A 19,777-nucleotide genomic window follows, 5' to 3' on the forward strand; every position below is an offset into this window, starting at 1 on the left:
ACCTCTGTTATCTCTGCCTGTATCTTTACTGCAAACAGGGGCGTATGTTCACACCTCTAGGGTTGCCCGTCATCAGCTAAAGTGAAATACCTATCACTGTCCCCCCAGGCAGCTCGTCAAGTCGAGGCAATACTCCCCGCATGGCCTTTGTGCGGAATAGCCACTGTTCGCTGCGGAGCTCCTGCCTCCACGAGAGGTGCCCGCTGACACCGGCCCTGAAGACTTCCCAGCCCCGCAGGCAGCGTCCCCGCCCCGGTGGCTGCCGCAGGTGACACGGGCGGGAGCGCGGCCCCGGCAGGGGCGGGCCCGGTGCGGGGGGAGCCGCCCCGCTCGCAGGGAAGCGGCGCCGGCATTGGCCCGGCACCGGCCCGGGGCGGCGGGACGGGCTTTACCTCTCCCTGTGCCGCCTCCCTTCCCTCAGACAAGCCGGGAGGAGGTGCGGGGCTGCGGCTGCTGGCGGGGACCGGGGCACCGGCGCTGTCTCCGACCGCAGGGAAGCGCTGGGGGAACCGCGGAGGGGGCCGCAGGAGAGGTGAGGCTGCCCTAAAACGGGGCTCTGGAGGTAGGTGGGGAGTGTCTTGTAAATGGAGTGACTCGGAGTCGAAAAAAGGGCACAGAAACCACCCGCGCCCGCAGCGCCGGGATAGCGTGAGGGCGAGTCCGTTGTCCCATGAGGAGTCCTGGCTCCAAGCCTTGGGCGGCCGGGCTGGTCCGGAGTGGTTTTGTGCCGTGGTCAGTTTGCAGGGCCCGTTCACCTGCGGTCTGGGGAGCTCTCACAGGTGTCTCACCGGCCCAGCCCCGGTTGCTGAAGAGCCGCTTGCCAGAGGTTTTCCTCAGATTCGCGCTCGAGAGCTCCTCGCCTGGGGACGCCGTGCTCCAGGACATCCCGCTGCTGCCGAGGGGAGCTCCAGGCCCCTGACAGGGGCTGAGAGCCAAGTAACTGTCAGAACTTACCTGCGCCGAACTCCTGTAGCCTGCTATAATGAAAGGACTCTCTCTATTTAAAGAGAGTGCTTAGATCTCAGCTGAGAGATGTTAATGATCTTTGTGTAAATAGTAAACACTTATATTTCAAAACACTGAATTATTTGCATCTTCAGTGTTGTCTCTGGAATGACTTGCAGAGCTGCTGGCCCTAAAGTTTAATGCACTCGGTTGTATCTTTCCTGTGTGAGCAGAAGGATCTGTTTATGAGATTGCCATTGCAGGATGAAGGTTGCCTAAATCTGGGGACAGACTGTCAAGTGACTAGTATTTCTGAGCTTCCTCAAAAAGCCTAAGGGGAAGGGAATTAGAACAAATTGTGGTGGTGCATTCCACCATTCATTTACAGCACATACTTGACAGGATGCTCTGAAAAGAAACTTGATTTTATTTGCTAAAAGAAGTGATCAAAGTGTTGCAACAAAACATTTGTGCATTTATTAGAGAATTTATCAGAGAATTGAAGCTCTCTGTGATGGAGTGTTTAAAAGACTGATGAAACAAACCACTTTATTTAACTTGTATACAGCAACAATGCAGCTTTCCAGTTATTAGTTCTTAATTACCTTCAGTCGTTATCACTACATTTCCCAAACAGTTCTTAGCAATCACATATGTAGTAGTAAATCTAGGAGTACACAATGCCCTGGAGCTGATGCCCTATATTTAGCGGTGATGACTACAGTTCTTGATGGTTTGTTTCAGTTGTCAGAGTCCAAGTAAAGCACTTGAGAGCTCCTTGGCAAGAGAAGCTGGAATCAAAGTAAGCATTTTGTGATTTTAATAAATTACCATCCTTCTTTCCTAGTTGTGAATGTGTTATGCACCTCTGCTACCGCCCTGGAAGAAAAAGGGGTGATCTCATCAGCCTTTCACATAGATCATATTATTTGAGGGAGTAAGCTTACCCTAGTGTTACTAGGCACCTTTCTTATTTGTTTTGCAGGGTTATTCTGGTTTTATCAGATGTATCTCTTCTTCATTCTGCAGTTTTATTTTAGTTTCATCTGACAACTTTCCTGCCCATTCTGCATCCTTTGTTCTTATCTTGCAGATTGTACTATTTGCACATGCTTTGCTGTGCACTATTTGGACAAGTATACTGCAAGTCTCTGTTAATTTGTGTTTGTGTGTTATTTATGTATTTTATGTATACTAAGTTATAAAATACTGCTACTACTGTTGCAGTGTTAAAAATGCTTATACACTGTTACCAATTACCATATTTTAATGTGCTTATGTGTAGGTGTAAGGCAAGGAAATAATAAGCATCTTGTTTACTTTGCTTCTTCCTTGTGTGTGCAGGTCTCTACTTTGGCTGTAAGGTGTGTTCTTGAATTTCCTGAAGCTGTCATTGGACCTGTCTCTTGTTAAAGAAACTTTCCTCCAGCATCTCTTGCAGCCCAAAATAATGTATTATCAGTCTTACTGTCAGACTTTTAAAATTCAGTGAAATAGGTCTTCATGTTCTTGTTTCCAATGCTTACAAAGGCCAATGTAAACAACACTCCCTTGTCCCCAAAAATGAATGACAGAAAAGTGAATTCATCTTTTCTGTAAAGTACTGGATAGAGACCATGGGCAAGTATTCTCTGGAGCGAACTCCTGTTGTTCTGCAGGAGGTACTGGCCAGATTCCCAAGTGGAAATACTGCTCCAATTTAGTACTTGGAGAAAACCTTTGATGCTTGCACAGAAGGTAAGATTTTAACAGTTGCATCTAGAAAGAAGGCTTAACCAGGAAAGCAGTAGGATGAAGTTAAAGAAACTACTTCTTTTCTACCCTGTATTGTTTCCTGTGCTCATGACAGAAAGGAATTTTTCAAACAAAAAATCTAACAAGAAAACATTATTTGCAAGGAGGCACAAAACCAATTCATAGTCTCTCTGTAGGGAAAAGAATGTTTAATTTTATTTTTCTTTAAAAATGATGGTTCTGTCCCATGGAAATCACTCTTCATTCAATAGTGACTTGTTTTGAACCATAAGTTAAGACTTTTTTTTCTCTGCACAGAAAGTGCTTTTCACCCAGGATAGCTGACTAATGAATGACTACTGAAAACAGTAGGCAAACTTCTGGTGCTTGAAGTCAGTGCTTCTAGTGCTGTTGCATTTCAAGTCAGCTTATCTGGGTTGCTCATGAGTCAACTTAAGGAGGCTCCTTAGTTTGTTCTTCCAATGCCAAAACACGCTTTATGATATGTTAAGCCAGTAACTGCAGTTGCTGTATTAGCATTCTCCAGTCCTTTGGCTTATTTGGGCATAAAGTAAGTGACAGCTGATTTCAGCAGACTTATTCATGCTTCATTCTTGTGGTAGGGAGTCTTTCCAATTCATCTGGGTACAGCAACTGGCTGTGCTAGATTCTTACTTCATGTTATAAGGTTTCCTTTCTGTATGTAATTTGACTCTGCTTATTAAATTGAGAGCAGCAAAGGGAAGAGATATAACATACATGTGAGGAAGAGGAAAAGAATATTTCTTCCCTTTCTTTATTTTACAGTTCTTTATCTGGATGATATTGCCAAACTATTTTTGGTCTGAATCCCACTCAGTATCCTGTGCTATACGCAAAATTAGTTATCAACGTAGCAATTTGTTGCCCAGAGAGATTGTAGACTCCTCATCCCTGGAGGTGTTCTAGACCAGGCTGGATGTGGCTCTGAGTAACCTGGTCTGGTGGAACATGCCCCTGCCCATGGCAGGAGGGTTGTAAATAAATGATCTTTAAGGTCTCTTCCAACCAAAACATTTTTGTGATTCTATGATCCTAATTTTTTCCCCTCCATCTTGCTATGCTCTTTTTCTCTATAGTATAAATCTTCTTCTAAAAGTAAATTTTTCTTTCTCACGGTCAAGGAAATTTTGTATTTCCTCTCTCTCTAAATATGTCTGAGTATAAATAAAAATAAAGGTAAGACGAAAGGAAATGCTTATTTGTGGAGTAACTATCAGAACAAAGTCCTTGATTCACTGCCAGGTGCTTTTGTTCTACAAAAGTATCAAACAGTATTGGTAAAAATCTCTATGAAATTGCCTGCCCAGTGTGTGATTCTGGCCGACTGATAAACTGACAGAGATTTACTTCTGTACAGGCTGGATGGACTACAGTTAGCCTGTGTAATCTCAGCCATGTAGCTAGTGGTCCAGTAGTAGGTCAACATAATCAAGAGTTCCTGGGTTAGAAATGGTTGTCCACCATGTGCTTGTGGTTAAAATCTACCACCAATCTCTTCTTCTCTAATGAATTTAAGTGGCTTGTGTGATTAAGAAATAACATTAAAAATAGAACAAGGGTGAGACCCAAAAACTCCGTGTAATTGCACTTAAGGCACTGTAAGCAAAAGGTATGTGTCTAAGTCCTAGGCAGAAATCTATCAAACAGCCAGAAGCAGTGAGCCCTTGACCTTCTATTCTGACCTGACCACACAAAACATTTTTTTAGTCCTGGGATAACTTATGTTAGTGGAAATGTCATTGATTTTACCTTGCTTCATAGCGATTACATTACTTCTCTGGAGGTTAAGAGATTTGGATTAAAAATTAATACCCTCACATTACTCTCCTCTTCCCTCTGCTCTACTAGAACTGGACTGCAAGGTAGTCAGGAATACAGGTCTGTCTGGATGAGGAGGGAAGTCAGAAGAGAGCCTGATTTTAGTTGTACTGGCCTGACTGAGAGAGCATACCTGGCTTCCTATTTCTGCTTGCAAGGTTGTGACATCACTTTAATAGTCATTCCGTGAGGTCTAATCCTTCGTAGTTCAGCCTTAGGAAGTGTCAAGAGATAACCCAAGAGAATTCAAGTGCACATCTCTTTGTTCACCAAAACATATGACAGTCTCTGAAGGGTTTGCTTGTTTCAGTGGTCTTGGGGGCTCTGGATTTGGCTGCTTCCTGGGTATGTGCTGTAGCTATTGGGCAAGTGAGCTAACACCTTGCATAGCTATGCTCCTAAAGAATGAGCCACTCCTGCAAAACTAAATACCTGTTCAGGGACAGGCCTTATACTCCAAGCCTCAACCTCATACAGGCCCTGAACTCCTGATTTTGCTTCCTGTGCATGAGAAACAATTTCAGACACAACCTTTTGCTCCCTCTCTCCTATTCCTGTGCTATTCAGCAGCATTCATAAAGCAAATCCCATTCACGCAGCGCGATTTGTCACCACACCTCGTTCAGTGCAACTGAAGTCTTCCCTGCTTTAGACTTCTCATGAGTAGAAATTTGGTTTAACTCTTGCCATGCCCTTTTAGGCTTTTCGCATCACAGTGCACCTTGCTTTTCAGTTCCAAAGTGCTCTGTTCATATCTGGCCATAAGTATTCAGTGAAACTGGTACCAATCAGAGAAAAGAGAGTTTTGCATGATACAGGCCAGCCCAGCAGTGCAAACAATCTTGTAAGTGAAGTTTTCATGCTGATAGACTTCCTGTTTTTCTTGCAATTTAATATTGGTACTAAGGAGGACTAACGTTGCTGCTGGCTGGTTTCAACTTAGCCAGAATGATCCTGATAGCAGATGGAATTTTCTTATTACAGGGCTATCAGTTAAAATGTCGTTATTCATGGGAAGATGAGTGATTTTTTTTTTTTCTCAATAGGGAGCTATAATGAGCTTTTTTAACATATCTATTAAAAAAACCCAACAAACAACACACCAAAACAAACCAACCAACCAAACTTGAAATAAAAACTTTATTGCAAAGGTTAAGTTAATTTTGGACTGAGATGAGATCTGATTCTGACAAGCCTATGTGGAGGCTGCAGGCTAACCTTTTTTAACCATTTTAATTTTTAACTTATCTGGAAACTTTGCCATAGTGCTTTTTCCCCCACCTCACTCTTTGGCTTACTTATTGTTTCTATGACTTCAGGACTCCTGAAGAATATTCTCTTTCCTCTAGCAGCTGATTTCTGCCGGCAATTGGATTCTGTGTACGGCCCTGTTTTCAGGTGGGTTTATGCTTCAGTTACTATGACAAGGACCGGATTAATTGACGCAAGCTTTCTTAGTAGCCTCTGGATTATACAATTTATTAGGTGGGTAATTTTAGCCTTCAAAACTTGCATGAGTGTCTAAGCTGAGTGGTTAGTCATTTTGTGAGAAAGGACAGCCAAAGGGCTTGTTTTGTTCGCTGGCTCTTTGTGCACATTAGTAATCAGTTAAACAGAGCTGTAGTTACAATAACAAGGCTGGTAGCTGAAAAGTAGGGGGGCTGCAGTGACAAATTAAAGTGATTTAGGTAAGGGATTATTTTGTTTCCCACAGCTACTTATTTATGCAGTTAATTGTGTCTGAGACTGATGGAGCGCCTTTTGCAATGTTCTGTGTGATCCCAGATTCGTGTTAGGCTGCAAGCAAAGGTGCTCTGGTGAAGCTGAGATCAGTAGCCTCTGCCAGGGGAGTCAAAGGTGACATGAAATGTTGCCCTCTTGATTTGGCAGTTCTATGCTTAGCCTGTACCACAAAGCTGTATTGTGCACCCTCCTGCAGAGGAAATGTGCTACCAACAGTGACCTGAGCAGATGGCTGTGACAGTGCTTTAAAGCAGATCAAAGAGATGCATAGGAGGGGCAACTTGTTAACCCACAAGTTCCTAGTTTTACAAACATAGTGGAGGAAAATCAGTCTGCCAGTGATGGTGGCTTTCCTTGCTCAACTAACTCATCACCTTGACTTCAAGGAGTGAGAGTGGGACTCACAGGGCTGCAAGAGATGCTGACTAACAGAATCGCATAATAGTAAGATAGAAGGCATCAGAGAAGGCATGTGCACAGGCTTTGAAATAAACATCTTTCAAAGTTTCTTCAGAAATTGTATACTTCAGTCTTCCAATTGGTGTTCAAGGCTGAAACTGCTCTACCAACTATCTTACTGTCAGCTCAACTTAACATTAGTCTAAGTAAGTATCTGACTGCAAATCCACATCTGCTATTTGTAACATGAATTTCATCAGTGCTGCTAACCTCTCTTGTTGGACAGCCTGCATTAGCAAAGAATCAGAGCTACCCAGTGACTTTAAACTGCAGTTTGGTTCTTCATCTTCAGATAGAAAAGATTGTCTAACCAAGATGCAGGAAGTGTGTCACTTCCCAGTAGCCACTTACAGGAAATACTTGTTAATTAGTCACAGTTTTGTACACTTCCATTCTCCAATAGTACAATTTCTGGAAGAGAATCCTAGCTAAAAAGTACCCAATGCTTGCTGGAGAGCAAGGAAGAAAGGTAAAGGTAGGATAGCTCTCCTAAGTCTCCAATATCTAAACTCATCTACATTTGTTCTTTAGCCTTTTTTATAATTTTTTTGTTTTGTTTCCCCCCTTGCTTTTTTTTTTTTTTTTTTTTAAAGACTTCCTAGTATATAACAGATGTTTGTATTTGACTTGCATTAGTGTAGTGCTCATTAGCCTTTTTGAAGAACGGGGCAATGGAATAAAAGGAAAGGGATTTGGCAGCTCCTGGTTCTATGTAAAAGTTCTCTATGGAATGCTGCAACTGAGAGAAACAGCAGGTGCATTTTGCATCCTGCAATAAAAGTTTGTGAGAAGGGAATGGAGGTGCTGTTGTCCCGTTCTCACTGTTATCTTTCACGCTGAATCCATATGTTTAAGGTGGAGAGTGTCCAGAAGAAGAGTGTGAGCACTTCTTTTCTGTAGAAAAACAAGAAAGGCCTTGGCATCTTAACAAAACCTTTGGAATCTCAAGGTTGGCTGTTTTTTTTCTTTTCTTTTTTTTTTTTTTTTTCAGTGAAGGAGGAGAGGGTGGGCAATCTTTTTGCTGTTTCTTATGGAACTTCCTTGCCAGAATTGGAATCTGTCTTGTAATTATGTTGGGAAAACATTCAGAAAGAGCTAGCCTTTAAAAGCAGAAGTGTGTCAGATAATCATATGTATGGAGAGGAAACGCTTCCCAAAGTAACTGGTTTGCATCTGATCTCTCAAAGGTTTTAGGGTTTTACTTAAATCTGTATTCAAAGAAGACATAGAACCATGCTCTTAAGTTGGACCTTGTCTGCATCTAAAGCCAATGTTGACATGAAGAATGAGAAAGTGACAATGGGAACTTGAGTCTTTTGAGCCCCTCAGGCTTCTGCTTTTGGAAGGAGACTAGTCCCTCTGTAAAGGGAGATGAGAATATTTGTTACCCAAATGGCAGTGCTCTGCCTTCAGAGATCTAGAGGATTGAGTCAGCTTCATTTCTATATTTCAAGTCCCTTATCCTGAGAAGATATTCTTTGGTTTTTTATGTCTTGATGAAAAGCATTAGCAACTAGAAGAATTAAGTTCTTTTAAATGAACTGTTACTGGTTCAATCAATGCACCTACTGGAACTAAACCAGAACAAAGTTCTAATGATATGCTGTGCAAGGAAATATAACTTGATTTGATGATATGCTGATGTTATTGATATTAACGTGGTGGAATTTGTAATTTTGAAGATTCTTGAAGTTTATTTTTTTTAGTAGTTTTATACTTCTGGCAATGTGAAATAAATGGCATGACATCTACAGTTTGTCTGGCAGTGGTCACGGGGAAAAGAAATATTTAAGTGTGTTTCTCTGTGGCTTCTCTTTAACTTATGAGCCTCTTACTCCAGAGACCACATCCTCTTAATACCACTGGCCTAATGATTGTATATCATAATAGGTATAGAGATTGACATTCTTAGGCAGCACTGCCAGTATCCAAGACCTATGAAAGAAATGGCAAGCTGCCATATATGATTAGAGGGATTAGGCCACAACCAAAGCAAATTATTCTATTCTCTTCCAATATCCAGTTGTTAACTTTTATCCTCTTTCTGTTATTAACTCTTCTTCAGAATAAATTGTCCTTATAGTCTTCAAAGTGATGAAGGTCTTAACGTCTTACCAAACAAGAATAAAATGAAATCACAGGGAGACTCACGTGGACCAGCAAATCAGACGTTCCTGGAGAAAAGGAAAACTTTTCTCAAGTGTTTGTATTACTCCAGCTGAATTTCTTCCTCTTTCAGCTGGTTGAACATCATTATGTAAGGCTGTCAGTGAAAGTATCTTAAGTCTGCAACTATCTTACAGGTTAAAAGCAACAAGGATCATTTTCATACTGTTGAGCAAGGGTGAGGTGTGAGCAAAGCTTGTGCACAATTTTTAAATTTTTCCCTGCTGTGGTTGTTTTGAGTGGTTATCTGGCCCTAGAATTGCAGATAAGTAGATTCTTTTCCTTAACAGGAGAACAGATATGCTTATTACTGGAATAAAATGAAGCACTGCTGTGTTAATAAGGCAACATTGGAGTTGGTCTCACCATAGATATCCCCCACTTCTGCAGAGTTTCCTGTTCCACCAACAGTCCCTTCTATATGAGCTAGATAAGAACTTCTCTACCTCCCACTGACTAAACATACGTATAGGCAAATACTGTTCCCTAAATTAATGTCTGAGACTGTTGGAAATGTGATATGCTGTGTACGCTGTAGTGCTATAATTTTGGAAATGCTCTGATAACACTTCTTGCAAGAGCAGCTGGATTGGCTACAGACATGCATATCTTACTGGATGATCTTTTCCTTTCTGCATCTTCAAGACTTAAAATGACAACAGGCCTTCTTGTACTTGTTTTAATTCCACTCCTTACCACAGTGGGCAATTGTGTTTAAAACTCCCTTGAATGATGACTTAAGTCCATCTTCAAAGTTAATAGCTTTTCTTTCTCCACTGCATGAACTGAAATCCATAATCCTCTGATCTTCTGCACAAATATGTTCATGACCATTTGTGCTTGTGCCAATACTCGCATTTAGCCAAATTAGCTGTTCTCCCTTAATGGGATTTACAGAAAAATTATATTCTTTAAACCTGGGATGGTGCTGAGTTACCTATGAATGTAGTGCACTGCTTAAATATCACTGGAGAATGACATTTTTTCAGGAGACTGTGATGACTTTGTGACCTCCCAGGTTTGCAGGGGCCAATTCTGCAAAGTTCTGATTGCTCTTAGTGTTCCTCTCTGCTTCCTTGCTTCAAAATAAAGGTTTATTTTTTCCTGAGCATGGGTGTAGGCCAAACTTCATTACTTCTGAGAATGAGTCTCTCTGCAGATGCAAATTGTTATATTGCACAATTCCATTTGTCTGTCTTCCTCAGCTTCCTCTTGCTTTATGTGTGGACTTCCAACTCATCCCCCTTGCTAGTGCTGATATGTTGTAGCAGTGAAGAAAAGTTAGGAAAATGTGTAGCTTTCCAATGCATAAACCCAAACGCTCTTGTTTTTAAGAGCCAGTAGGTTACTTGTAGCTGAATGTTTTACGGGGTGAAGATGCATACAGTGGAGAGTTGCTGATCAGCCAGGCCTGAAAGGTAGTTGTGCAACTGAAGGAGTTGGCACAAATAGGTGTGTGAAGCAGCAAGAAGTGTAGGATTGGCTGTCACCTTCTTCCTCTTGTTAGAAGGCATTGGCTGCAAGACAGATTGTCTGAGCAAAGCTCTAGCACTTAGGTCTACTGTACAAGGACCACTTGGAAAAGTAGGTTTGCAATGTAAATTTAGGATATTATGTGGTTTCTGCATGTAGAAGGAAATCTTGTTGATTTAAATGGAACAGCTGGTTCTGGGATTTTCCTGTTTGTTTTCTGATCCTACTCATGAACTCAATGTCAGCCATGGCAAACTACTCCAATTTTTTCCTTGCCTCTTTCATTACATCCCATAGTATACACTGAGTAAAACCTTTAATATATAAACTATATTTTAGTACCTCTTACTGTAACATCCATTACTGTCCAGAATACAGTATTCAAATTAACCTTTCCCTTTTGTATTTGGGACAGAGGGGCTGGGGGGAGAGGGGGACAAACAGAGCTCTCTGTAGGATGAACGAGTTTGTAGATAAAGTTGTCTTTCTGTTATGATTTCTGTTCTAGAAAATGTGAAGCCTTACTTCAAAAAATTGAAAACTGCCTGAGAGGTTTTGAGAAATTTTGCAAGATAAAATTTTTGGATGAGTGACTGGCCTAAACCACTTGGAAGCTGTGAGCGGCTTAACAGTGTGTGTAGGGAAAACTACATTTTGAGTCTTCTTTCTGTTTCTTTTATTGACAAAACACAGACGTTTTCATGCATGAGTAACATAAAACATAATTTTAGATTCCTGTTTATTACAGGGATTAGAAGTCTTTCATAAAAGGGAACATTTTTGTGTGGTTTCACTTGAATTTAAGGCTTAAGAAAAAAATCATGCCAAATATGCCATGTCTCACAAATGTTAGTCTATAGCACATGAGAGCCTTTCTTCAGAAATCGGTCAATGTGGTATTTGTATTGATTTCTGTGATTTAATCAGTTTGACACAGATCTTTCAGTCTTATTTGAAACTTGTGTCTGAAAACTTTCCTGTCAAAGAAGAGCTTCTCACTGAACTTGCAGTGGTACCAAGCAAACTGTTGAGAACTATCCGTTCTTCCTGGCTTGTATAGAAACTTTTAAGAGAAAAGATTTTTAAAAGAAATAAAGTAATTGAGGTTGGATTGATGGTAATGGCTGACTTAAGTGGCATTGACTTTTATTTTATTTTTAAATTAGCCTTAGATTTTATGACAGGTGCTACACTTTAAGCCAGCAATTTTTACCATCTGTGTTTAGAATCAGTGCTAATAATCCTTTGCAGAAAGCCAGCCTTGCAGTAACTTGTATCAGCCAGTCTCATGAGACTGGCTAAGTACATCACAGACAGAAAGAGGTTTTCTTCTTGTTCATGAAGACATTAAAAATCACTCTAGTTTCAATTTGTGACTGGTATAGTTCCAGTGACTAAAGCCTTTATTATAGTAAATTGTGATACAATTTGCACTATGTGGATGGTACACATTAAAGGGGGTGAAAATACTCTGGTTGTTACTAGTTTTTTCAACTGCTTAATAAGTGAGATCAGGGGCCAGTTTTTCAGGTACTTGAACATGGCTTAATGAAGCATTATGTTCTTAGCTTTGCAAAGGAATCTAAAGGGTCTCAGCTGCACTACTCAGGACCGGGGAAGCTTTTTATCGTAATCTGAGGTGGGAGTGAAACCAACTTCTGTGGTGCTATGTAAATCTGAATACAGGATGAGTGCAAGCAGACCAGGAAATCAGAGTTCATGCACCATTCTCCTCTGAAGAACTGTGAGGAGAATGTGCTTCAGTTAAGATAGACGTAGTCACTATGTTAAACTTGGTTCCACAGTTCACAGAGCTGTGTTTTGCTCTGTTGTATGATATCTGCCAGGAAAAAATGGTGAAGAGGAGCCTGCCAGGGTAGGAGGTATCTCTGTATCTTGCCTCTCATTGAAAATAAAGTGGGAGTGCAACCTTAGTTGAAGAAACTACTCTACAGAGTGATGGTATCTGAGAAGTTTAGTAGTAGTGCAGCTTGCTGTGACCTCTCACAGCTTCTGTGGACGTGCCCTTGCAAACTGTTGTTCATTTGGGGAGAACTGAAGTTCTGTTTCCACTAGTTTAATTGATTTGTGTACTGAGAGGCATCGGTGAAGTCTGCAGCATGATCAACTCTTTCTTTTAGATTTTTAAATTAATATAATTGCACAGTCTAACACTTCTTCCAGCCTTCTTTAACTTAAAGACATGATGTTTTTCCCTACAACAGCTTTCTTGCAGACTTGATTGATCTCGGGCAAGAATCTTGCCCAATTTACAAGAAAAATCTTTGATAATTCTAGTTCATAGCTGTCCATGATTTGCAGCTGCAACATAAACTTATGTGACTGTTGTTGGCTGTGTCCTTGCCATTCAGTCAGCATCCAGAGCTTTGGATTAACACTGCAGATGCTGCTTGGTGTGGAAAGTTTCCACATAATAGTTGAATCAGATATCCATACTTGTTCATAAGATGGAGTTCATGCTGTTGTGGATACTCAACAAATTTAGGATTGTTATGTTTGTCTGTAGCCCTACAGTAAGCACTTTTCACTTTTGTCTAATTATAAAACTGTCATTTTCTAAATGTAAATGAAGTTACAGAAGGCAGGTTCTTAGAGATACTGTTACATCAACCTCATGGAACAAAATCACAATGAGAATCATGGAGAAAAATATGGCAGCTGAACGTGACCACATGCACAAGGTGGTTTGGTGTTGGAATTGTCGGGGGGATAATCATAAACATGGCTGCAGCTGCCTTCCAGACATGCAAGAAATGCCATTATTTTTAGAAATTAAGTTTCCCTTTGAGTGCTGCCAGTGCCAATATCTTGTTTTAATCACCTGGTTGACACCTGTAGCCCAGGGGAGCAAGTGTAAGGACTTGTGCCTGATTTTAGTGCTTGATATGATGTCAGCATCCCGTCTGCCAGATGACAGTGTCAGTCCACAAGGGCCCAAGAAATACACCCACAACCCTGAAGGGCTGTGATTGAGCTGTCTAATGCAGAGACCTGTCCAGTAAAAACATCTCTTCTCTTCTGTCTCTCACCAGGTTTGGCACTAGGGATGCTTCTGAGACTTACATTAAATTCAAGCTATTTATTTTTTCTCTGGCTTTATTACACCCATGGTTCTGTAATCTTGAGGCATTAAGATAACCTACCCCAGACACAACTGACTCCCCTCCACCACCCCACATCCTTAATTTCTCTGAGATTTTTTTGAGGAAGACATTTTTGTCTTTGACAGTTGGAATTGCCTTGTAAGTGAATAGTCCTCTGGAACCATGGCCTATAAAACAGAGGCAGAACAGTATTTCAGATTACTGCTTGCAAATGCAGTTTGGTTCATACAAAGCAATGAGGTTCATGTGACTACATGACTTGTAATTCCACATACTCATGATGGTTATACAGAAATTATTTCGCATTTATTTTGTATGTTCTGTAGGACAGTGATTGGGCTTTCTTTTTTATTTTTGTTACTTTAAATGACTGTGATAAGTGCTCTTGACTTGTTTTGTTTTGTTTTTCCCCCTTCCCTCACCTCCAAATTGTTCTGCTATCTTAAAGGACAATCTAAAATGCAGTGATTTTAAAATGTACCATTTGAAGGACACTTGATTTTGTGTTTTAGGGTGTGAGTTGCCATACTGGGAAGGAATATATTTTCATGGCCACCTTGTTCAAGAGGCCTGTAAAACAGGTTTGACTTGAAGTGACCATTTGAACTTCATAAAGTAGTTTAATCACACTGAAAAACTTGTTTCTTTTAATTAAAAATGCATACATAATCTACTTCCCTGATCCCTGATATTATAACTTGTTCTTCCTTGTCTCTTTTTTAGGGGATGTGTTTTGTTTGTTCTCAAACACTGGATATGCTGGGTCAATGAACTGTTACTTCAGGAAACAGAGCTGAGAGGACCAGCTGAGAAGACATCATTATTATGGCAAGCAGGAATGCAAACACTTTCCCAAAGTCTCTCTTCTAGGGAAGCACACATATACTGTACTACAAGAAAGCAACATTTGGGACTTTCTAAAACACTGACTGTAACCCAGTCCAGCTTTCTCAGTGCCTGCTGAAAAAGACTTTTCTTCTCTAACTTTAAAGCAGGCTGCAAGACTATCCTCAGCAGGATTTACCAGCCCCTACACACACAACAAGATGATTGACCTCAGCTTTCTAACAGAGGAGGAACAAGAGGCGATAATGAAGGTGCTGCAACGGGATGCAGAACTAAAAAGAGCTGAAGAAGAGAGAGTCAGGTAAGGGATCCAGCACCCTGGGTTTTCCTGGGAAGACCTACATAGTTCATACACTGAGTTACTCAGGAGCAGATTAGAACAATTTTTGCTAAGGGCCCCGGATTCCACAGTATATGTGATTTGGAGATTTTTTTCTCTGGACTAGATTTAGCGTAGTCTCTGGATTAAATGCCTCTACCACACAAATGATTGACTATTGACCAAAATTGTTTCAGACCCTTACAATTCCCTAAGGAGCCAAGAACACCTGGTATACATCTGCCTGGATACGCATGTGCCTCGGTTTCCTCAGAAGACAATTCAATTTGCAAGTGTCAAAACCACTGCAAAATGAACTAATGCATGATAAGTAGAGGGACTTGATTCAAAAAGAGCTCTAGCACCCCAAATAAACAAAAAGTATGGTTGCAGTCAGCAATATGTCTGAATGCTAAAGTTATACCTCAAATACATGAGGTGCAATATATTGGAGCTGCAGTCTAGAGGAAGTATCAACACTATGCCCCACTGCCAAGAGAAGTCTTTGCATAAAAATTTTCCTAATTTTCTCTGTGGTGTCACAGATGGAGCAATATGTTGTTATTCTGGAGTGTTTTATGTGCTAGGAGGTTTTCCTGGAGCTTCTACTGGTAACAGCTATGACTAGAAGTGCATGCAAGGAAAGCAGTGTTGCCCATATGACTTTGAAAAAGTTATCTACACAGGCATAAATATCAGTCAAATAGTTGCTTCAGCTGATAGCTGCCTCCTAAAGAGTGAGGATTTTAGTAGTCAGCTCTCTTTTTTTTTTCAGTGTGAAGGAAATTATCTATTACAAGGTACATCAAATAATAAGTGAACATATAACGAAAAAGGGAGCCTGAGGTGCAGAAAACTCAAAGTGCTATAACACAAATAAATGTTTACAGATCTCAGTGAAGGTAGGATTTTCTCTCACTGATTTGGTAGTCTTGTCTAAGATTCCTTCTCATCGTGATGTTCTTCATTAAGTCCTCTATTTCCAATTTAAATGTTTTGAAATTATTCCAACCATGATGCATCTCTGATGCTTTTCTTCCGGTGAGAAAGGTTATTTTGACAAATGGCCTCTGTGTAGGTATACCCTATACCCTGCAAAGGAAACAGCAGTCTGCCAGTTGCCCTAAGAGCATTATTCATTTTGCTGTACATGTTTGTGCAGCCTTGAAGTTGTTTTATCAGCATGTGGTCATCATTTCGTAGAGTTATTCTTCTTGTTTCTTTTAGTGTAAGAGCAATAAAGGGTAAATAGCTTCTACTGGTTAAAAAAGCTTCTCCTCTCAAGACATTTGTTTTACTGAAGACTGAGGGGAAAAATCATTACAGGCAATGTTCACCCCTGCCCTCCCCCCCCATCTTAATGCAACCTGAGGTGATGTTTTTACCACAGAGTTTTGTCTTCTGCTTTAAAAAACAGTAAACTGACTTTCTTGTAACAGAACTGGCATTTTATTTACTTTACGTAGAAAAACACTGGGTTTAGTCTTGGAATGTTACATCAGTGCCAGATCTGAAAGTGTTCAGGCAAAGTAATTGTAGATGTGAGTTTGAAAACAGCATTTGGGGAAAGGAACCCATCTTGGAACAGAAATTCAAAAAAGCCACTCTCAGTAGTGGCCTGAAAGGACTGTCAACAAGTATTTTTGTCCATGCAACTTCACTTTTGCCATTTGTAGTTCTAGTTCAAGAGGGCGTGGTGGAAAATGCAAGGGACTGCAGGTTGTAGCAGCCTGTAATCAGCACGTTTGTTTCGTCAATAAGATGTCTCTTCTGGTTTCTGAATATTATAACTTCTGAGAAGCTGGAAGCTTATATATGAAATGGATTTTTCTGCTTAGTTTTGGCACATGGAGCTTGCTTTTTATATCTTATATATTAAAACACTACTTGAATTATATCTCCAGACAAAGAGATGCAGTATTTTAGTTTGGATTCTGCAACCCTGCACACCTGGGATCTTGATCCAAGAGCTGGGATCAACTGTCATCATTCAAACATCACACTCTGACAAAGTGTTGTTTGTATGTGTATATAATGGAAGTCTTTTAATGTGATTTTTTTTTTTCCTCTAGAAGAAAGTCTGAGGTTTGAAGGGTATTCTCATAATCTGGGCCATGTTCCTGGAGCATGGACAAACTGGTAACATGACAAAATCCTCTTTGAGCAACTTCCTAGTGGAATTTTACAAGTCACCTGATAGAGTCACCTCCCTGCTAACAGTTCCCAGTATTGCTAATCTGTAGTAAAACTGCACTGATTAGGCTGGTCTGCAGCCTCCTTAAGGCAGTCTGCTTTAATTCTTGGCCTATTGAGTACTGTAAAAGGTGTTTGCCCCATTCTGCAGCTCCTCTTGTGTTGGGCTGAATCAAGATTATAAATTTAGAACAGCACTGCTTTGGGAACAGCATACTTGTTTCCTTTCTCACCTCTGCTGAGGCTTGTCTCAAAGGAGAGGGGATATTGGCATTTTCTTCTCACTGGCAAAAGGCTGATGAAGAAATCTCAGATGACAAGCAGGTGTGATGCAACGAAAGCAAAAGACATTGCATCCTTTTTTATTCCTAGTGAAAGAAGATGCCTCTCTTTGCTTCATTGCTCCAGGAGCTGCTGTCAGTCACTGAGTGGCAGTGTTGCTGGGGAAGGGGGAAAAGGCTTAACATGTGAGAGTCAAGTGACAGCTTGACAAGACTAGAAGCTGTTTTTCAGCATATTACCAACTTATTTATTTTGTTGTTGTTGTCCTCATTCCTGTCCAGGAATCTCTGATATGCCCTGCTCCAGCATTGAACAAGTGAGTGGGCTAAGTGCATTTCCTGAATTTCCTGGCAGTACCGTCAGCATAACCCCTAAGGACTCTTTTCATAGATGTGTGCTTCAGATTTAAAATAATTTTGAGCCCTTTCTGGAGACAGTAACGTGAGTGGAAATATATCTGTCTGTGAAGTTGTGGAGTGTGGTTGGGTGACTCTTCTGTGGTGGAGTGGCTGGCCCCTGGCACCAGCATGTCTGAAGCAGAAAGCTGTTGTGGTTGTCTCTGTGACAGGGATCTCTGCTGTGGCTGTCAGCCCTTCCCTGCAGAACCTCCTGGCAGTGCTCCTGTGGCCTGTGCTTGGGATTGTTTGCTCCCTGTGTAAACTGAAGGAGGTTAATGATAGGGGAAATTCTGATGTGTTTGTGTGGTGGATGGGTGGTGACTGCTGTGTGCCAAACCCCTTTGATACATACACTGGTGTGGCATTGCAAAAAAATAGAAAGCTTCAGGGATCTGATTCTACTGGGAGTGAGTGGCTGTTGAAACTACTGTAAATGCTTTTTAGGTTCTGGTCAGCTTTAACAGATATCCTCTTCATTTACTTTTCAAGGCAGTATTCCTTATATCACACTCTGTCAGAAGGAAGGTGCTTTTTTGTGTGATAGGATATATTTAAGGTATCAAAGTGAGCTTAATATTGGTATTGGGGTAAGCAGACTTACCACTAAAGTGTGCAAATAACATTCAGTGACTGTCACCAGTCTTCATAAAATACTTTTCTGTTAGATGTAACAGTTTTGAGGGTGCGCTTAACACAGGCAAGGCTCTTGGCGGAGACGATTTTGAACATGGGTGTAAGACGAGGTTTAAAAGATTGGCTGAAGATAGAGCTGCTATCAAAGCTAACCTTATTTTTGAAAAGAATTGCACATTTTCCCTACTCTTCCTCCAATTATTTCTTCCAAATGTTCTAGAAATTTTCCAAATGTGTCCTCAATACTCACTCAGATGACTGTGGTAGCTTGGTAGTGTCTGCATAGTTAGGTAATGAAGCACTGATTATAACTTCAGAATTTTGAAGAATCACTGTCGTTGCCATACAACACCTAGGGACTCTATCCAAAGGTGAACTCTGCAGAAACGTTCATTTTATGAGTTCTCTGCTCCTTTTTTATGGAAAATCCTTTCTAGATCATTTGCACTACTTCATGATAAAAGTCTGAACATCTGTAAATGGAAAAATAACATGTTAAGGAGGTGTGGCTTACAGGCAAGGCAAGAGCGTGATATGTTTGTATGTGCTCTGCATTCTGTCCTGACCAGTGAAATTTGTGTCTAGCTGAGGTGTCTTAGGCTGACCAACACGCTTTCTGACTCAAACTGAATTTTTTTGAAAGCTTGCTTAGGATTGGGGATGCCACAAATAACAACTTTCTCTAAATTTAGGGCTTAAGGATATGACAAGATCCTGTCAGATCATCACCTTTTGCAACATGATTCTGAGGTTCTTGTCAGGATACTGAGGTTATCCTTAAGCCTCCAGGAATTCAAATTAGTCTAGCAGTAAGCAAGTGCAACTAATAAGTAAATACATCCTACAATTCTTGTGGAGCTGATTTTAAAAGCATGAAAAAAACCCACCTAAACTCTCTTTGTGGCATATTAATTCTATTTTTAGGTCATAAGCTTGTGTCAACAAGTAGCTTGTTTATAATGTGAGAAAATCTTTTTAATCTGAAAATAATGCTACCCTTTAGTGATAAAAAATAATTTAATTGATTGATTTATTGATTGATTGGTTGATTTATTGTAAGAGACTAAGAATTAGATGGCTTGAACTCTTTTGCTGAAAATACAAAGTGAGACATCTTTGCAACTCCTCTTGTCAAGCAGAATCTGCTCTCACACACTGCTCAGATGTGTTGTTATAAGAGAAGTACAAATTAATTGTTATTAATTGAAACTCAAGCCTTTTTTTATAACTAGTTCTGAAATAATTTACTTGCCTCTAGTGGTTTACCAGGGACTTCTGATTAACTTTTAATGGGCTTACTTTTTAGTAGGTATAACGTGCTGAAGGTCAAAGCATACACATTAGTATGCTGGCTTGGAGATTGCCTTCAGCCAAATCAGGGACATCTCATAAGTGTTGTGCCCTTAGCTGACTGACTTCTTTCCAGCTAGGCAGATCTGCTGAAGGAAAAAGAGCTCCATCCCATTGTGAAGAACCTGGAGTACTCTCCCAAAGTTTGCCTGCTGCCCATACTTGGTTTCCTTCCATTTCTTAGTATTGTGTTATGTTTGCATAAGATAAAGCAACTCCCATTTGGGCATTGCCACTGCCAGAGATGGCAC

General features: G+C 40.6%; 1 protein-coding gene across 5 annotated transcripts in view; it reads left to right on the forward strand.

Annotated features, from left to right (window-relative positions):
* Positions 1–379: 379 nt before the first annotated feature.
* Positions 380–19,777, forward strand: part of SYTL2 (synaptotagmin like 2) — a 52,839-nt gene continuing 33,441 nt past the window's right edge. The window contains exons 1-3 of one of the 5 annotated variants that reach the window (XM_064644929.1): positions 380–532; positions 1,690–1,747; positions 14,229–14,652. In XM_064644929.1, the coding sequence (XP_064500999.1) occupies positions 14,552–14,652 (101 nt within the window). In that variant the 5' untranslated portion in view covers positions 380–532; positions 1,690–1,747; positions 14,229–14,551. Of the gene's footprint in view, positions 563–1,689; positions 1,748–5,616; positions 5,938–14,228; positions 14,653–19,777 lie in introns of those variants that run through there. The other 4 variants (XM_064644933.1, XM_064644930.1, XM_064644931.1 and 1 more) reach the window with 4 other exon arrangements.

This window comes from Pseudopipra pipra, chromosome 2 (genome assembly GCF_036250125.1).
Source record: "Pseudopipra pipra isolate bDixPip1 chromosome 2, bDixPip1.hap1, whole genome shotgun sequence".
In the NCBI taxonomy this organism is placed as follows: Eukaryota; Metazoa; Chordata; class Aves; order Passeriformes; family Pipridae; genus Pseudopipra; species Pseudopipra pipra.